The sequence below is a fragment of the Sardina pilchardus genome, chromosome 16 (genome assembly GCF_963854185.1).
Source record: "Sardina pilchardus chromosome 16, fSarPil1.1, whole genome shotgun sequence".
Classification (NCBI taxonomy): Eukaryota; Metazoa; Chordata; class Actinopteri; order Clupeiformes; family Clupeidae; genus Sardina; species Sardina pilchardus.
In genome coordinates this window covers 5,252,587-5,271,963 of record NC_085009.1, presented here as the reverse complement: position 1 = coordinate 5,271,963, position 19,377 = coordinate 5,252,587, and the positions used below count along the sequence as shown (strand labels likewise).

The 19,377-nt window shown below is 47.6% G+C and overlaps 1 protein-coding gene across 3 annotated transcripts in view; it reads left to right on the top strand.

The window, feature by feature from the left end:
• The first annotated feature begins 13,445 nt into the window (after positions 1-13,445).
• Positions 13,446-19,377, top strand: part of pcdh7b (protocadherin 7b) — a 101,639-nt gene continuing 95,707 nt past the window's right edge. For all 3 annotated transcript variants that reach the window (XM_062515904.1, XM_062515903.1, XM_062515905.1), the window contains exon 1: positions 13,446-17,576. In XM_062515904.1, the coding sequence (XP_062371888.1) occupies positions 14,490-17,576 (3,087 nt within the window). In that variant the 5' untranslated portion in view covers positions 13,446-14,489. The remainder of the gene's footprint in view (positions 17,577-19,377) is intronic.

Genomic DNA, 19,377 nt, shown 5'->3' with positions numbered 1-19,377 from the left:
ATGCGTACACTCATTTTGCATTACTGAGTCCTTGTGGAAGAAAGCAAAACCTTCCACACAGTGGTGTCAGGACCATGTGCTCAAATAGAATTAGCGGATTTGCCTTTCACATTTCTGGCTAATTCATGTGATGTGATGTGTAGTGAGGTGAATATGTTTTACAGGCAACGTTTTAAAATTAGCTCAGTCTGATAAAGTAGTAGTATAGTCCACTGTGAATAACCAACAAATTATCTTTTGACACTGCTTTATGAAACAAGATTTGTCCCTAAGGCTGAGGTTAGCTTGTAGGTAGAATTTACCCAGCCGAAGCTGACATGTACTGCAAGCCTAGTCGTAGTAGCTGACAGTTATTCAATTGTTTGATAAAGTTTTAAATATATACTTATTAAACACCCTCTGGGAACAGGACTCCATGCTTTTAATTATCATGCTCTCTCTCTCTCTCTCTCGCTCTCTCTCCCTCTTTCTCTCTTCTCTTCTCTCTCCCCCTTTAGGTGTGTGTGTGTGTGTGTGTGTGTGTGTGAGTAAAACTTGGTGTATGTTAAGTCACAAAGGCCCTCCTGCGGATCAATTATTACATAAATGGCCTTTACTCATTTCACACTCACGGGCAAGAACATTTTCTATTTTTTTTTGTCTTTTTTTTGTTCCAATTGTGTTTGGCTCGGCTGCCACGATGGTGCCACGCGTTATCAGGCACCAGACAGTCATGCAAAGCAAAGTGAACCATGACCCGAGCTCTGATCACAGTCTGAAGGCAAAAAAATAGCCTCATCTAAAATTGCTGCTAATGTCAGGATTATGACTGACTCACAATTATCTTGCCCAAATAGTCTGCGCACAACCTTTCCCCAGACAAAGAAGAAGGTCAGCATACACTTCTTTGAAAGAAAATTGGGATCATGTGCATTTTGGAAGCCATGACTTTTCAGTAGGTGTTTACAGCAAATTCAACAGTTGCGGCAGGGAACGGAAGATAGGGGATTATAAATGGAGCGATGAAACAACTTATTTTCGCAAAGTCCTGACTTGCTAATTCACGTCGAGCAGAGACTTTTTTGTCCTTCAAAGATAATGTAGCACAGAGAGAGAGAGAGAGCTCTAGGGGTTACGAGGGGGATTTAGAGGTTCATGTTAACTTCTTGGAATAAAAGCAATCGAAGTTGGAGCAAACTACTGCAAAAATACATTTGCGTTGTGGCGCTGGGACATCGTCTAGCTGCATGACAAACAGTGAAAAACAGTGCCTACAATCGCATGCCCTTCAGACATATTCTGTTAATGATGAACACTTTTCCACAGAGTGATACAACACGACCACAATACTTCATCCCAAAAGTCAGCTGGCTTTTTTTTGCACTGGACCAGAGAAGAAAAAAAAAAACACTTTTTCAGCGAGTGCCTCGAAAGTCAGCCGTGTAATTTTTACAAATGAGCCACAGATCCCCCCCCCCCCCCGAAAACGACAAACTCAGCACAAGGCCGGCCCCTAATTAGACGACCATTCAGAGCCGGAGTCGGACAAATTATGCATCCGCCGCGAAAATGTCAAGATAAGCAATTATGAAATATAAATGGCCAATTCTGAATCCTGTTTGCCACAGGTAATGAAAGAGGAGCGTGGCTCCAGGGCCGCCGAGCTGTCATGGCTGCCGTCTGATATTTAGCATTATCCTGTCATCCGCACCCAGCCAGAAGTGCTCACACACACACACACGCACACACACGCACACACACACACACACACACACACACATACACACGCACGCACGCACACACACACACACGCACGCACGCACGCATGCACGCACACACACACACACACACACACACACACATACACCGGCTATCATTAGGCTCCAAGATGGAGACCGGGGCTGTAAACTTCCACTCACTTCTGCCGATGAGTGCTGAATGCATTCATTAATAAAGTTGATATGTTCTTTCCACTCTGAATAAATTAGACTTTTAGGGATTTCTTTTCATTATTATTATTGCTATTATTTGTCTTTTATTTAGTCTTTTATTGTTATCTTTTCCATTATGCTCTGTTTGTTTCAGGGAATGAACTGAGAAGAAAGTCTTGACACAATGAGGATAACACGAGCAAGAAAGAGAGAAAAAGATGGATGAACATGTACAACTATGGATACCTGAAGAGTGAAACGAAGAATTGTTTTCTCTCTTTCTGTCTGTCTGTCTTTCTGTCCGTCTATCTGTAATGGAGTAGGCAAGTGGTTCAAAGCCTGAGAGGACTAACAGTAAGGCCTTGAAAAAATACAGTTTTCAGTTTTCAATAAACTTCCAATTGAGGCCTGTTTTTTATACATATCGGGGTGCCATGACAGATTCAGCTCCCCTTTGGACAACTTGCTAGAGGACCACTGTGAAAGTCTCTAGCTGAAAGTTGGAGGTTGAAAGTTCAAAGTGCTAAAAGATGTTTGCTGCCGTTATTGTTGCTGACTTATATCTTCACTTTGTGTTTGTCCACAAGGCCTCTTTTGCTTTTTGCCTTCCTGGAGAGTCTTATCTATAGAATATTAGGGGTGTAAAAAATAACCGATACATATCGATATTCGTTTTTAACCTGTAAAAGACGACTACATCGATGCATCAAGCCTCGTTTCGAATTTTTCATGACATGAATCGGTTATTGTTTCGATTTAAAAGACTCAAATCGGTTCACATTCGCAAACGTTTCTGACTTGACCGTCTCTTATGAAATACTCGATTTCCTGGCCTGGTGCGTGGCTGTGTGCATCCCAATTTTGATTTGAGAACAATGACAGCCTCTCATTGGTCAAAGATGGCATAGCCTATCACGTTCTTCTATCCATTCCAACGAAACGTGCCCTGGACGTGCCTGAAGGAATGAGATGCTAGTCTTCCTCAGAAAAGATTTCTGACAACTCCGAACCTATATTCAACGCGCCGGCGAAACTTAAATCCAAAGTTTGGAAGTCGTTTGGCTTTTTCAAAAGAGAAGGTCTCTTTATATGGCTCTGGTTCTATCTCTCCCGTTGTCAAACGGGCATATCCCAGGATTCTGATTAACTTTAACTTTGAAAGATCGCTACTTTTATAGCCTACATGGCATCCAACTAGCTACAATCCACCTCCGTCATATGCTACAATGTTACTATGGTTCTGCACGTCTGTATTTCAGCTTGGATGCAACAAGATAGTTCATTTAAACTTCGCAACGAGTTTGGCGAATTAATATTCAAGTGTGATACGGGAACTACTTCAAAGGCAGCAGGTTATACGAAGTTAATGGCCACCCCATCAGCCAATCAGAGAAGAGAATTCCATTGTTGAGGGAGATAAGCAGAGAATCATTTATTCTTTTACATGAGAAAAGGCCAAGGGCAAAGCACTACTTTATTTTCTTTTGTAACGACACCTCTTTGGTCTTTAATTTTTTTATGCAACATATACAGAGATATGTGTTTCTTCTGTTTATTTCTTTATGGTGTCCTCAGTGTGTGTCATTACTAAAATATTATATGAAAAACCTCACCTTTTCACAATAAAATGTTTTGTCATGTTCATACATCAAGTTGTTTGTCCTATTGATAACCATTAACTTGATCATGTAAAATGTGCACAATTGTAAAGTGAATGTGCACAATGAAAAATAACTTTCAGAATGCTTTCGATTATTGAACCGCATCGAATTGCATCGAATCGCATCGAATTGAATCGTACCGAATCGTTTGCTATTAACATGTATCTTTTTTTGAATCGTATCGTGACAATGTATCTAGATGCGAATCGTATCGTCTTTCACATGAGAGATTCACACCCCTATAGAATATGGTTGTTGTTGAAGGCTTCTCTACCCCTTTCTTTCCATGTGAGACACACACACACACACACACACACACACACACACACAAACACAAGCACAAGCACAAGCACAAGCACACACACACACACACACACACACACACACTGGCACAGTGTCTATACAGCGCGGCCCAACGTGTGATGCTAGGCTGCCAGAGTGTAGGGGGAAATTGGGCGTCGCCTGCCACGGCAACGCTACTTGATGTAGCACCGCGCAAATCAAGAGGCAGCTATCAGCGCCTGTCCCCCCCTCCCCTGCTGTCAGACGGAAACACCCTCCAAACAGCCCCTCATCACATAAAACCCCTCAACGCCCCACACCCAACCCACCCACCTACCCACTAAGTCACAACTCCAGCTCTTCAATCCCACCCCTCTCTCTCTCTCTATCTCTCTCTCTCTTTCTCACCTCTTCCACCTCTCCATCACCCCCCGCCTCTCTCTCTCCTCCTCCTCCTCCTCTCTCTCTCTCTCTCTCTCTCTCTCTCTCTCTCTCTCTCTCTCTCTCTCTCTCTCTCTCTCTCTCTCCCCGCTGCACGCCATCCGCCCCGCTCCATCCTAATACATGCAAATGACAGACAGGCAGATTTAACGTGGCCCGGGATTGTTTCCCTCTTTTTCTCTTTTTTTTTTTTTTAGGTCAGAGCCCAGGAAGTGGCCATACATCTCCATTACACCGTCCCTGAGTCCTCGTAATCACTGCATATGAGCATCCAGCGTCCGGGCGATGCAGGGAAGAGGGGAGAGATGGAGGGAGAGACGGAGAGAGAGAGAGAGGGGACGGAGGGAGGGAGGGAGGAGGGGGGCACACAGATAGAAAGAGATCCAGAGGGATGTGGAGGGAGGGAGAAAGAAAGAGAGAGAGAGAGAGAAGGAAGAGAAGGAGTCAGAGCTTTGCATCAGCTCCTCTTCCAGTCACTTCGGCGTGTGAAAAGGGGGTCTCTGGCAGAGTCACGGAATTAGCCAGAGGAGATGGAGTGCTCTCTCTCTCCCTCTCTCAGTTTCTCTCTCCCTCTCTCTCACTCTCTCTCCCTCTCTCTCTCTCTCTCTCTCTCTCTCTCTCTCTCATTTCTAGTTTGGACAGAGAGGACAGCATCACAGGCTGCTAAGAGGACAGATGACACACGCATATGTGCCGGCTTCTGCATGACTCCCACACTGCTGGTGTAGGAGCACAGCTCTGATGTCAGAGCCGCTTTTGCTATAGTCCTCTTTTATATTCCCTCACTCTCTCTCTCTTCCTCTGTCTCTCTATCCCTCTCTCTCTCTCTCTCTCTTCCTCTCTCTCCCTTCCTCTCTCTCTCTTTGATTCTTTGATTGAGTCTCTCATCCTCTGACAAATGCACACACTCTGTCTGTCTCTCTCTCACACACACGCACACAAGCACAGACACACACACACACACACACACACACACACACACTGACACATGCACACACACTGATGCATGCACACTCACACCACATGACCATAGCACATCGCTGCCAACTAAACATGCCTCATCATGCTGACTTGAGCATAGAAAAGGCAGAGCAGGCACACACACACACACACACACACAGACTGGCGCACAGCGAAGGCAGGGCGCGTTAAGCTGGAACAGACGCTGTAAGCCGTGGTTTTGGAGCGTGTTTCCCGTGTAGGGCGTCGTAGGGGGGCACTGAAGGTCACTGAGTCACAAACAGCCCGGTGTCAGACTGGACAGAGGGGGAGCTGGGTGGCCATGACTGCTGCTCACGTGCTTGGCTCACAGACTCGCTCTGTGTATGTGTGTGTGTGTGTGTGAGCTTTTTTGTCATGAGCAGAGTGGATACAATCATAGTTACACACACATACACACACAGACAAGAACAACACACATGTACACACACACACACACACACACACACACACACACACTGTGCAACTTTTAATGAACTATACTAATAAAAAAAAAAACACACTTTTCTGCCAAAGAAGTACAAAGTCATCATGACCTCCCATTAAAACTGGTAAAAATAAAAAGGACAGGAAATCAAATATGAAATGTTCCATTTGAAACACACCAAAAAGTATTTTTTTCTTACATTTTTGCATGCATCTCTTTGTGACTCCATAGCAAGCCCCTTTCTCCTCTCACTCGTCAGGTGGGTGGATTACCCATAAGCCTTTGTGAAGGCGCAACAGGCTACGCTGGTGTGAAAGTAGCACATTAGCGTCTCCCCAGTACGCCCCCTGATTTCACAGAGACGCCGTTCCTACCGCCGGCAGATTGGGAACACACACACACACACACAGACACACACACACACACACACACACACACACACACACACACGAAAACACACTCACACAAGTGATCCATGGCCTCTACTGAAAGGATTAGTGTAGTGCATGGGAGTTTCACAGATTTATATTTACTTACAATCTGACATTTACTAATGGCTACAGAAGATACTTATGCTTCTACATGCCACTTATAGTTAGTCAGAATTGTGTTTTTCCCATCTTACACATAGAAGACATATTTAATGCTATAGAAATAAAATACTTAACTGACACAACTGATTAGTTCTTGAAAAAGACAGATATATCTTGTTTGAGAGACTGGGGTGTCGACTAAAAGCTCATTTATTCTCGACGAGAAATTAAGGATACAGATAGAGTCTTCTTTTCACACTCTGTGGTCGTTCTGCACAGATTTCTGGAAACATTGCTAAAGTGGAAGTCTTTCAGACTTTCACACAAAAGGGGGCCATAAATGGGCCTTCAGTCAACACCTGACTGTTGGCGTGCTGCTTGCCTGTGATGGGAAGTTCTCTGGGCAACTGAACGGGCAGTGAATCTCTGTGGCCACAGGTACTAATTCACCAAGCGGCCATTTTCCTGCTTTTAACTTGTTTTTTCTTTCCGTGTCACTCCATTTGTGGTGTTCCTGCCAGGCGGTCACATGACGTGCCATTGATTTCTTCAACCCTGTGTGTCTGTAAAGCCCTGATGCCCCCTCCCCCATCTTCACCTGTTGCATTCTGGAATGTCTTTAGCCCATTCCTGTCTCTATTTGCTGGACTATTTTTGTTGCCTTGTTGTCTGTGACAGTGAGAGTTGTGTGTCCCATTTTCCCAGCAATGGAAAAAACCTGTTTTTTTCTCTTGGGTGTAGTAGATAGATAGATAGATAGATAGATAGATAGATAATGTAGATAGCATGTTGTGTGTCTGATCCTATGAACTAGTGAGACCCCATATCTGCAGTGTGATGGTAACAAAACAACACGGTTAGAATTAGAGACTATTAGAGAGAACATTGTTAGCCTCATTATACTGTATTTTTATGGTAGGCTGATAGAAGTTCTGGAACAGTTGGCCTTCAACCTTTGAGCAGATTTTTGAAGGGGACGGTTAGACTTTGTAGTGGACAGACTCTAGTACAATGTGATGCTACAATACCATAACATGCTCAGAAGTCAAACATACTGTAAAAACAAAAGAAGTACTTGTCTGTTCACTCCAGGAGATCTAAGATGGCAGAGAAAGACCTTTTCCAAACAAATTCAACATGATGTTTCCAAGACGACAGGTCATCAATCAATACTCTCGAGACACCTGCTAGAGTTTTTCAGTGTGGATGAGTGTCTTGCAGTGTCCCTACGACTGCTTTCATCTGATCTGTTTTCAGTGTGTTCTTCTCAAGAGCTTTATCATCACTCCACTCAGCCACTGTACTCACACAATGGTGTTGTGTGTTGTGTGAGGCAAACTCTGTGATGTTTTTCATCTTACAGACTTACAGGTACAGCCTCTGTTTCTAATGTGCTTTTTGCTAGCAAAGCAACACCCATACACATACATACACACATACATACACACGCACGCGCACGCGCATGCGCACATACACACACACACACACAGTTTGTTTTCCCACCAGTGGTGAATGGGGTATGTGGAGTCATTTGATTGGCTACTAACCTCACGCATCAGCCATCGTTCACCTGTTTCATCCCCAACTTCCTCTCTTTTTTATCACGTCCGGGGGCCACACAGCTCATTTGGCCGGGCCCCTGCTATAGGAATTGTGCAGCTCGCTCGGAAAAAAAACAAACAAACCCGTAGACACCCTCTAATGGAACCACAAGCACTGCCGCTGCGCCTCTCTGCTCTCAATTACTGGAAGGAGGCCCCGGAGAGCCCTTGTGTGGGATGTGGCGCGGCATGGCGCGGAGGAGCCCCCCTCTCCCCCAGCACCAGGAGCCCCCTCTCCCCCAGCACCAGAGGCGGCTGGCAGAGGCTGATGCCTGGCGACGGTGCCCCTATCGGCAGGAAGCTGCAGCAGGAGTGATGGCTAATGCCCTGCAAGAGGCTGTGGACTATGTTGATCTTGATCTGAAGCGCTACAGTACAGTAGCCTACATGCCTTGTGCTAATGAGAGGGCTCTGGGTATAGGATTCTCTTTTTTAAACTCTATAGATCTATATCCATTTCCAGGCTGACCCTCACATAAAGGCTCGTTTGGAGGCAGAGGGGAGGCTATTTTGAATTCCGCTCCCTGTTGCAGATGGACGGCGCGGCCGGCTTCTCGGGCAGATGAGAGGGATATCGATCGCGTCTCCATGCCAGCACTGGACTCGCTGTTGTTTTGTTTTTCGGGGGGGAGAGGAGAGAGTCACGGCCGTGAGATGCCCTCAGCCCTCTCGGGCCACGGAGGTCCGCGATTCTCTGCAACTTAAGATGCATCTTCAATCGTTGACCAACCTGCGCACACCCACACACTGCCGCTCCTCTGGCGTAAACACTCACCCAAAAACCAGCATGCAAACGACGGAGACGGTTTGTATGTCTGATCCGTAGCCTATACATATTCCACCATGTCGTGACTCGTGACCCTTGAGCAATTCTAATTGCTTATCGCACATGATGGACAGTGATTTTCTGACCGGCTGGGGTGACCGACGTGGTTGCAGATGTGGTCCACTTTACTGTATCGGTCCAGCAACCGCACGCAGGGTGAACAAGTCAGTGAATCAGTCTTCGACTCATCAATCATATGGGCAAATGCGTATGTGTGTTTCATTGCAGGCTCATTTAAATAATCAAATGTACTTGTCGTCATCAAGCCATGACGTCTAACACTGTGGGTGGTCTTCCTTCGTATCCTGCAGAATAGGATTATAGGCTGGTTAAGCCCTGTATTAAAACACAGGAGACTACAACTCAGTTTCTTTCTGTCTGTTACATGAGGCTATGGCATTTATTTTTTAATATCAATATCAGTTATATCTGTGACCACTTTATAGGCTACTGAATATCAGTGTAGCAGTATCAGAGTATCAGTGGTTACTTTATTTTAAACAAATTCACCAAATCTTTAAAATCCTTATATTTGTCCACCAAGCTTAATCACAAACCTTCTTCCAAATTTATCTTATTAGTCCTCTCTAGATTAATGATGTGATGTTTTTGTAGAGATGCATACTCCCACTTATATGCCATAACACTTGATAGAAGTTGCTTCTGCATGGACAGAGACACACAGTCCAAACATGATGTACTTGCCTTCTGGCAGTGTCTGATCTGTGGTTATGTTCCTAAACATTATTCATATAATCAATGGTGCTGTTCATATTTTTCATCACGTTGAAAAACATACTGAAATAATGAAATGCACACATTCTAGATATGTGTAAACACCAGCCTATATTCCCTCTTCATTGGCAATACATTCAGATGATGTGATCTAAAATGTGATCTGGGGCCCAAACATTATTGCTTGAAGTGCAATGGCTGCCAGAAGTCTCATGTGTTCTTGAGCTTGTGCCCGGGGGGAGAGGAGCTAACCGAACCAAAAAGATTGGCCGCTTAAGGGCATTGTGGAGATGGTTATACAATCTGGAGCCGCATCCACACTGTCTCTCCAAATTGTGAAAAAAAAATAGGAGGAAAAGACGTTGTCCTCTCTCACTTCCTACATACCATACACAGAAGTCTCAGCTACTTCACAGGTCGTGACATATAATGAACCCATCTCTCAATTGATCCTGTGTGACATCGTGACTTGCCAAAGGCAAAAGCACTCAACCCAGCAGATATGGTAGGTTCCTTCCGCTGCAAAAGGTTGAGAGAAAGTACAAGGGGGGGAAGTGCCTCTAGGTCTAGGACTCAGGAAATTGGGGCGACTGTTTCTAGCACCAAACTAACACCGTTGCATAATTATAATGAGTTAAGGATTCATTCATTATATCTAAGAGTTCAGTTTTCAAAGCCCTCTGAAATCATGAAGACTTTGAAAATCATCTCAGGAATCAAGGCATATCATATCATATAATTCTGACAGACCTAATGCAGGTAACATCCTCAATGCAAAAATGTTATTTTCTTACTGGTACTAAATGGATTCCATGTGAACAGTGCGACCAAATGTGACCAACAAGATGACCGCTGGATGTTTTGGGCCCTCATTAAAGGTATACTATGCAGGATTGGCGATTTCATCGCCGGTTTCGCTTTCACTTTTCATTTTCGCTCGTTTTATGCTTGCATATTTCTCTGCAGAGCTTCCCCTACAGCTTTAGCGTGTATATTTGACAAAACTCCTCAATCGGTCAGTCTGCCGTGCCTTTTCATGAGACTTTACATGACACTTCCTGGAGTAGAGCATGGGTGCGTGCCCGGTGTCTCCTGAAGTTGCAAGTGTGGTTTTACCGCTACAGACCACTAGAGCGGCCAAAAAAAACACTGTTCGACCGGTAATGACTCATTTAACCATATATAACAGTATGGAACGAATTGATTAACTGAAAAATGTTGCATAGTATACCTTTAAAAGGCCTACATCTTTCAGCTCTGTGCTGTAATTGGTCAGTTCTATTTTGTGGCAGCGCGTTTGCAGCGGAGCCGTTGAATTTCATTTGAACTATAGGAAAAAGCAAATTATTCGTGCTCGGGGTGTCTGAGCGCAGCGAGAGACGTCGAACGATGAGATTTACCGCTGCCCGGATGACTAATCGCCCCTGAGTGTGATGGATGACCCGGGATGTGCGGCGAGGATATGGAAATGACGCTTTGCCCCTCACTGGGGAGGCCTGTACTGTACCAGCAATGCGGGGACATAATTAATTGAATCAAGCTACCCACGGTCTCGGCACCTGTGAGCTGAGCGCTGCTCAGAAATAGCACAAGCTTTGGGGAACGGTCGGCAGGAAAAACATCCACCACTTCAAAGACGAGTTGTGTCGCATGTGCAATTAACCATATTCTAACGACGCCTGTGTTCACTCTTCTACCGCGCACACTCATTACAGGTTATACTCTCAAAGATCAATCACCAAAGCAAATCTGTGACCCAAAGATAGCCATGCCGATTTGATTTGCAAAATAGAACAAAATAGAATATGGAATATAATTTAAACACAACCTTTTACTGCATGTTCAATGTGAACCCAGCTGACTGGCAGCCTTTGCATGGTGTCCATCCAATATTCCATGGTGTGTCTAAAATTCGATCTCCATAGCCTACTAGATACATGCTACAATCGTGTAACAGAAATAAGCTGATATAGGCCTACCTGTGTGGCTATTTCTGTTTTAGTTTCCTAATACTATAGACCAGTGTTTGGTGAATGTTACAGCCTATGTTGTACTTTCACACATTGAATATGTTTGGAGGAATTGTTTGGCAAATTATTGTCAAATAAGTAGAACATGTGCCTAACATTACAATTACATGAACTATGTTAAACATGGAATGGTTAAACTGAAATGAGCTGTTTCCATATTTGCAATTTGCAGTATTTGGTGCTGGAGGGAGCTGCATGGGGGAAAATGTTTGGGAACCATTTACAAAGTGAGGTTACTACTCAAATACCATAAATGTAGAGTTTTCTAAAAAGCTAGAAAGTTCAAATTCATTTGCAAAAGGAACCTTGTCACAACATCCAGCCGACACGAAGTCATCCCCTCACCTGGCTGTCTTAGGCCTAGACCCAACCCTTAATGTAAATTCCTAAATTCGACTGGAGGAACCAATGATTATTAGCGAACGACAGAGGGCGCTCAAGAGCAACGATTGGTGTAATGCCTGAATTGAATACTCAGCAGTGGGGAAAGTGCCGCAGCCAAAGGAGCTTTCCAAACCCCGCTACTGTAACACCACTGTCTGCTGGTATGGACCGGACCCCTTTTTTCACAGTCATCGGAGCTCGGTCGGCGCCCACTAATAAGAAAATGCTTAGGATACAAGCTTCCAAACATTAAATACGCTTTATAAGCTCTGATCTTTTGAAATCGTTCGGGTGTTATTCGAGTTTAAGTGTATCTTCGATTCTTGACCTTATCCGAATGACTGGGCTACCTCATCAAGCCTGTAGCACATTGGTCATAGATCAGCTGTTTTATGGTCCGTGTTTATGCGACTGAGGTGATGTAATAGGCGTCAGAAGTGTCGGGCATGGAAGTTAGAGTCTTTTCAAACAAACATTTGATTTCTAAAATTGGTCTGCCGGTCACGCAGACACACATGCCGGTGGTGAGAGCTGCGTATTTAAATGTGCACGCACGCACGCACGCTCAAACAAACACTCTCTCACACAAACACACACACACACGCGCGCGCGCACGTACACACACTCCTTCTTCCCCTTTTCAACGATTTCGCACACTGGACAGTCTGTCAGTGGCGCTGTCCGTGGTCCCCGAGCATTGCCTCGCTGTTCCGAGATATTTGCTGTTGAAAAGGCGCCTGCTAAAACGTGCATACAATGTATTTTAAGTCGACAACGACGGACGACCACACGCATTGATATTCTTAACCACTGAGAAACCATAGGGCTATGAAGCTCCGTCCTGTCGTTTAGATGGTCGGAGCTTGCCAAAATGAAATACCCCTTATCGTGCATGAAGGCTGGGACATCTGAACAGTGTGCAAATCTCTACGGGCATTTCCCACAGAGTCGCATGAGTACTACAAAGTCAATTCGCAACGTGTTCAAATCACTGTATGCAAGTCTCCAACTCGCTTTACATATGAATCGAAGTTGTACTGCTTTTCTTTAATTAGTTGATATCATGAGTGCGTTCAATAATGTGAACTGGCAAGACAGTTTCGTGTCATCAGTTTAGTTGTTTGCCTGACAGTATATACGCACGGATGTAGGCTATATAACCTGTATAGCCTACTATAGCAGTTTAACTCACTTCAACACCATCCATAAATCACTTGGCCTATTTAATGAAGAAAATGAAACAATGTCCGATCCATGAATGTATCCTCCCGTGACCGTATCGCCAATCTTCAGTTTGGAAAGGAGACGACTTGCAGAATTGCGTTAGATAGTGTACATGGTTGAACGCTGACCACACTGGAAATACCAAAGAAGCAACGAAGCAATCTTCGTTTGTTAGAATGTATCCGTGTATGTCTCTTTCTTGCTTCTGACAAATACTTCCCCGACTACCCTTTAAACTGAGCGATCAAGTTCAGCCCTCTCACCACGCATTGAGATAGGGGAGCTAGCGGAGGGGGTGGAGAGAGAGAGAGAGGGAGTGAGAAAGAGAGGGAGAGAGAGAGGGAGAGGGAGAGAGAGGGAGACTGCAATATCATTTGTGAATTGCTCGCACAGTGGCGCAGATAGGGGCTGCGAACAGACGCGCTGCTGTTGCGAGTGAGGCGCGGATCGGAGCGGCCGTGAGAACCAGAGGACCGACCGGGAGAATGCGGGACAGAGGAAATCATCTTCTCTCGCTGGATGTTTACGAATCTTTCCGAGGCGTCATCTAACTGGATTACAGTGCATTTAGAATATTCTTTTTTTTTACTCGTCACTCTTCAGTTTTTGATCCCGCATCACTAAAATCGTGCTGGGCTGCGGACTTTTCTCTCTCCGTTGCTCGCCAACTGAGAGCACTCCGAGGCACGGAGCGTACGTGTGCATGTGTTAAGTCGTCGGTGGAAGAAAAATCTGAGCAGTTGTAAGCGTTTGCACGGGGCATCGGACAGTGTATTCGAGTCTAACCTGACGCCGCACGGTGCAACGGCAGAGGGACAGCCCCGCAAAGTTCTCAGCGTTTGCGCCTGTTTGGTGCGTTATATTATTTCATTTTAATCATTTTGTTTTTTAAAAATCCAATTTTGGAAATATTGTCTGCAAGGAAAAATATAAAAAGGATTATTGAACTGAAATGGTCATGAACCCACCTATGCGTACACATCCTTCAATGACTGTTTGAGTGTTAGTTGATTCATTATTGGAGGAAAAACGAACTCGGCAGATAATTCTGATATGTTTCCAAACGTGGAAATGATGGACGAGCCTCAGTAATTTTTTGATGAATTGCTATTTCGGTGTCAAACTCCCTAACGAATTCGTTACATATGGCTGGGGAAAACGGACAGTTCGCATCCTGTTAGCGGGAGACGTAGCTTCGAAGAGGGGACTGAGGAATCTGTCGTAGCGGGAAGGAGGTGCAAATCTGGACAGAGGCTGGGATCTATTGCGGGCGAAGCAGTGTATGCAATCTGGACCATGAATCCACACGCCTCTTGAAACACCAGAGTATACGCTTCACATCTGAATCTATCACTTCAACTGATTTTTTTTGTGTGTAAAATCACAATTTTTGTTTTTCAGAATAAAAAAATCAAGGTTAACGACTACCGAGAATCATGAGGACTACTGGTGCAGTGGACTATTTGTGCTACTCGATTCTCATCCTGCAGCTGCTGACTCAGCCCGCCGCCAAGAAAGTGCTCCGCTACCGCTTGGCAGAGGAGGGTCCCGCCGATATCCGAATAGGAAATGTAGCCGCCGACCTGGGCATTGTAGCCGGCTCTGGTGAGGTTACTTTCACCCTGGAGTCGGGCTCAGAATACTTCAAAATCGACAACATTACTGGGGAGCTTAGTACAAACGAAAGGCGGATAGACCGAGAGAAATTACAACAGTGCCAGATGATTTTTGATGAGAATGAATGTTTCATAGATTTTGAAGTGTCAGTTATTGGACCGGCGCAAAGCTGGTTAGATTTGTTTGAAGGGAAAGTTATTATTCTGGACATTAACGACAACACGCCTTCTTTCCCGTCTCCTGTTCTGACTCTGTCGGTGGAAGAAAACAGACCAATTGGCACGCTATATCTTTTGCCCACGGCAACCGACCGTGATTTCGGCAGGAATGGAATTGAGAGATATGAGCTCATTCAGGACAGCGGCGACTCTGTGAGACGAATGGGGTCTAGTTCAGGGAGCAACGGGGACTCTCACTCCGGCAAGAGGCGGTTTGATGACAGCTCTCGGAACAGCTTCTTTGAGTTGCAAGTCGCTGACACTACTGACGGCGAGAAACAGCCGCAGCTTATCATTAAAGGCGCGCTGGATCGAGAGCAGCGGGACTCCTATGAACTGACGCTGCGCGTGAGAGATGGGGGCGACCCGCCACGCTCCTCACAGGCTATTCTGAGAGTGATGATTACGGATGTGAACGACAACAGCCCGCGCTTTGAGAAGAGCGTGTACGAGGCTGACCTACCGGAAAACAGCTCCCCTGGCGCCCCCATCCTCCAATTAAAAGCCATGGACGCCGATGTCGGTGTGAACGGGCAAATTGAGTATGTGTTCGGCGCGGCCACCGAGTCCGTCAGGAGGCTCCTCCGGCTGGATGAGAGCACGGGCTGGTTGAGCGTGCTCCACAGGATTGACCGGGAGGAGGTGAACCAGCTGCGTTTCACCGTGATGGCACGCGACCGCGGGCAGCCTCCCAAGACAGACAAGGCCACCGTTGTCCTGAATATTAAAGACGAGAACGACAACGTGCCAAATATTGACATACGTAAGATTGGCCGCATCTACCTGCGTGATGGAGTGGCCAACGTGGCCGAGGACGTGGTGGTGGACACACCCATTGCACTGGTGCAAGTGTCAGACCGAGACCAGGAGCAGAACGGATTTGTGACGTGCACGGTGGTGGGCGACGTTCCCTTCCAGCTGAAGCTGACGAGCGAGAACGACGGCGACATGAACAAGAAGAAGTACTTCCTGCACACGTCGGCGCCGCTGGACTACGAAGCCGTGCAGGAGTACACGGTGGTCATCGTGGCGGTGGACTCGGGCAGCCCCAGCCTGTCCAGCAACAACTCGCTCCTGGTCAAGGTGGGCGACACCAACGACAACCCGCCCATCTTCGGCAAGGGCACGGTGGAGGTGTCCTTCCCCGAGAACAACGCCCCCGGCGAACGGGTGACGACCGTGCGCGCCACGGACGCCGACAGCGGCAAGAACGCCGAGATCTCGTACTCGCTCGACAACTCGGTCAACGGCATCTTCTCCATCAACGCCGACACCGGCGACATCCAGGTGAACACCATCCTGGACCGCGAGCAGACGGAGCGCTACGAGTTCAAGGTGGTGGCCAAGGACAAGGGCATGCCCATCCTCCAGGGCTCCGCCACCGTGGTCATCCTGGTGGCCGACAAGAACGACAACGACCCCAAGTTCATGCAGGACGTCTTCACCTTCTACGTCAAGGAGAACCTGCAGCCCAACAGCCCCGTGGGGATGGTGACCGTCATGGACGCCGACAAGGGCCCCAACGCCCAGATGAGCCTCTACATCGAGGAAGAGGAGGAGATCTTCTCCATCGAGAACGACACGGGCACCATCTTCTCCACCGTGTCCTTCGACCGCGAGCAGAAGACGCAGTACTCGTTCCGGGTGCGGGCGGTGGACGGCGGAGACCCGCCGCGCTCGGCCACGGCCACCGTCTCGCTCTTCGTGATGGACGAGAACGACAACCCTCCGGCGGTCATCTTCCCGCTCAACAACACCTACACGCTCCTGCCGCCGGCCAGCACCGTCCAGACGGTGGTCCGCACCGTGGTGGCCACCGACACCGACACGGGCTCCAACGCCGACCTGAACTTCAGCATCGTCGGCGGCAACCCGTACAAGCTGTTCGAGATGGACCGGGCCACCGGGGTCATCTCGCTGGTGGGCAAGCTGGAGCAGAAGCACTACGGCCTCCACCGGCTGGTGGTCCTGGTCAACGACAGCGGTCAGCCGTCGCAGAGCACCACCACGCTGGTCCACGTCTTCGTCAACGAGAGCGTGGCCAACTCCTCGGTGGTGGAGGCCCTGGTGGCGCGGAGCCTGGGCACGCCGCTCAACGCCGACATCGCCGGCGACCCCAACTACGACCTGAGCAAGCAGCGGCTGAGCATCGTCATCGGCGTGGTGTCGGGCATCATGACGGTGGTGCTCATCATCCTGGTGGTGGTGATGGCGCGCTACTGCCGCCCCAAGAGCAAGAACGGCTACGAGGCGGGCAAGAAGGACCACGAGGACTTCTTCACGCCGCAGCAGCACGACAAGGGCAAGAAGCAGTCCAAGAAGGACAAGAACAAGAAGAAGTCCAAGCAGCCGCTCTACAGCAGCATCGTGACGGTGGAGGCGTCCAAGCCCAACGGCCAGCGCTACGACGGCGTCAACGAGAAGCTCTCCGACAGCCCCGGCATGGGCCGCTACCGCTCGGTCAACGGGGGTCCCGGGAGCCCCGACCTGGCGCGCCACTACAAGTCCAGCTCGCCCCTGCCCACCGTGCAGCTGCACCCCCAGTCGCCCACGGCGGGCAAAAAGCACCAAGCCGTGCAGGATCTGCCCCCCGCCAACACCTTTGTGGGCACCGGAGATAACATATCCCTGGGATCGGACCACTGCTCCGAGTACAGCACTCAGACCATCAACAAATACAACAAACAGGTAAGAGGAAAAAAACCCAAACACTTCTGTCCTCCGTCTCTCTCCGTTTGTTTGTTTTTCTCTGTGTCCTTCTCTTCATTTTCCTCTCCGTCATGATCTCCATTCCCTCCGTTCTCTCATTCTGATTTGAAGTGGTGCTAACAGGGTCAGTGGTCCCCTGAGCTAAGATTGCTCGCCTTGGTTTTTTTTTTAACGCTGGCCGACTGGCCGTCCGTATGTCCGTCCGTCAGCCGGTCAGCCCGAGCGCATTGATCTGTTTAGCCTGGCTGTGCCGTTGACATGGCATGTGGAAAAAGGCACCAGGGCTCACTTATGACGGGGCTATCGGGTTCTGTCCAGGGCCGTGTGTTCTCTGCTGGTCAGCCAAGGAGCGTCATACGCATGCTGTGTGACACTGAATAGGATGTCAGCGTGTATGTGACCTGTTTGAGTGCATGCCTGTGCGTGTGTGTGTGTGTGTGTGTGTGTGTGTGTGTGTGTGTGTGTGTGTGTGTGTGATAGGCGCGCGGTCGCACATACGGCTCTGCTTGGCAGTTATTCTATCACAGTAGCCGTCCTCAAACAGATGCCTTGACCCCCTAGTGTTAGGGCAGCACCCTCCGAGACCCCGTCTTTGTGAGGAAGGCCACCCGGGCTTCCTGTGAGATGGAGTGAGGGGGGGGGGGAGAGGAAGAGAAAAAGCAGGAGGAAGGAAGGAAGGAGAGAGGGAGAGAGAGAGGCAGGCACTGGAAATGAAGTGCAGGAGTGGTCCTTTGAAGCCTGGGAGTCGGGGTGTTGTGTTTTGAGAGAGCTCGCTGTGCCTGACTGAGAACATCTGGCCACGAGGTCACAGGCGACATTCCTCCGCAAAGCTCGCGTCTGTATCCATTCACCGGCCCAGCACTGAAATCTGCCTCTCTCTCTCTCTCTCGCTCTCTCTATCTGCCCATATCTCTCTCTTCTTCTCTCCCTCTTTTTCTTATGCCCTCCCTTTCCTGTCCTCTTTCCCTCTTTTTTGTTCTCTCCATCTTTCTCTCTCTCTCTCTCTCTCTCTCTCTCTCTCTCTCACACACACACACTCCCTCTCTTATTCTGCCTGGTTGTTTCAGTCCGAGCCATCTCTGCCATTTATTAATTTCATCCCTAGTTCCTCGCCCTTTCCATTTTTCTTCTCTCTCTCCTCTTCATATCTCTTTTCAGACTCTTTCTCTCTCCCTCTCTCTTTCTCTGTCCCTCTCTCTCTCCGGTATTCTCAGCATCATTTGTAATGTAAAAATGCTATTGCTGCCGCAACACTGACAGGACATTCATATTCCGCGAGAGCGCCGGGCGAATTAATCAATTCGTAGTTATTGTTCTCCCTCTCCTCTTCCTCGTCTCTTCCGTTCGGAGTCGCGGGAGAGTAGAAAGGCGGCGGGGTTAATACGTTATGAAGTCAATCCTTTTATTTTGCATTTGCCAGGAAAAGAACACTTAGCCTGTTGTTTCAAGTGTTTTCAGTGGTGCGCCAATGCATTATTGATCATCTTAACATGGTGTAAGCAGTCAGCGCCTGCACTCAGAGTTCTCTCTCTCTCTCTCTCTCTCTCTCTCTCTCTCTCTCACACACACACACACACACACACACACACAGCGCAGGCCCTGATTTCCATCTCTCTTGCTTTCCTGCTCTATTTTTCTGTCTTCCGTCCTTTCATCTCCCTCTAGCTCTTATCTTCGCTCTGAGCCTCACGTCTTAGGTTCTCCATTTTCTGTGGCATCTTCCGTATAACAATTTCTCCCCTGTCCTCGCTATCTACCTCTGCATCGAGCCATTTCATAG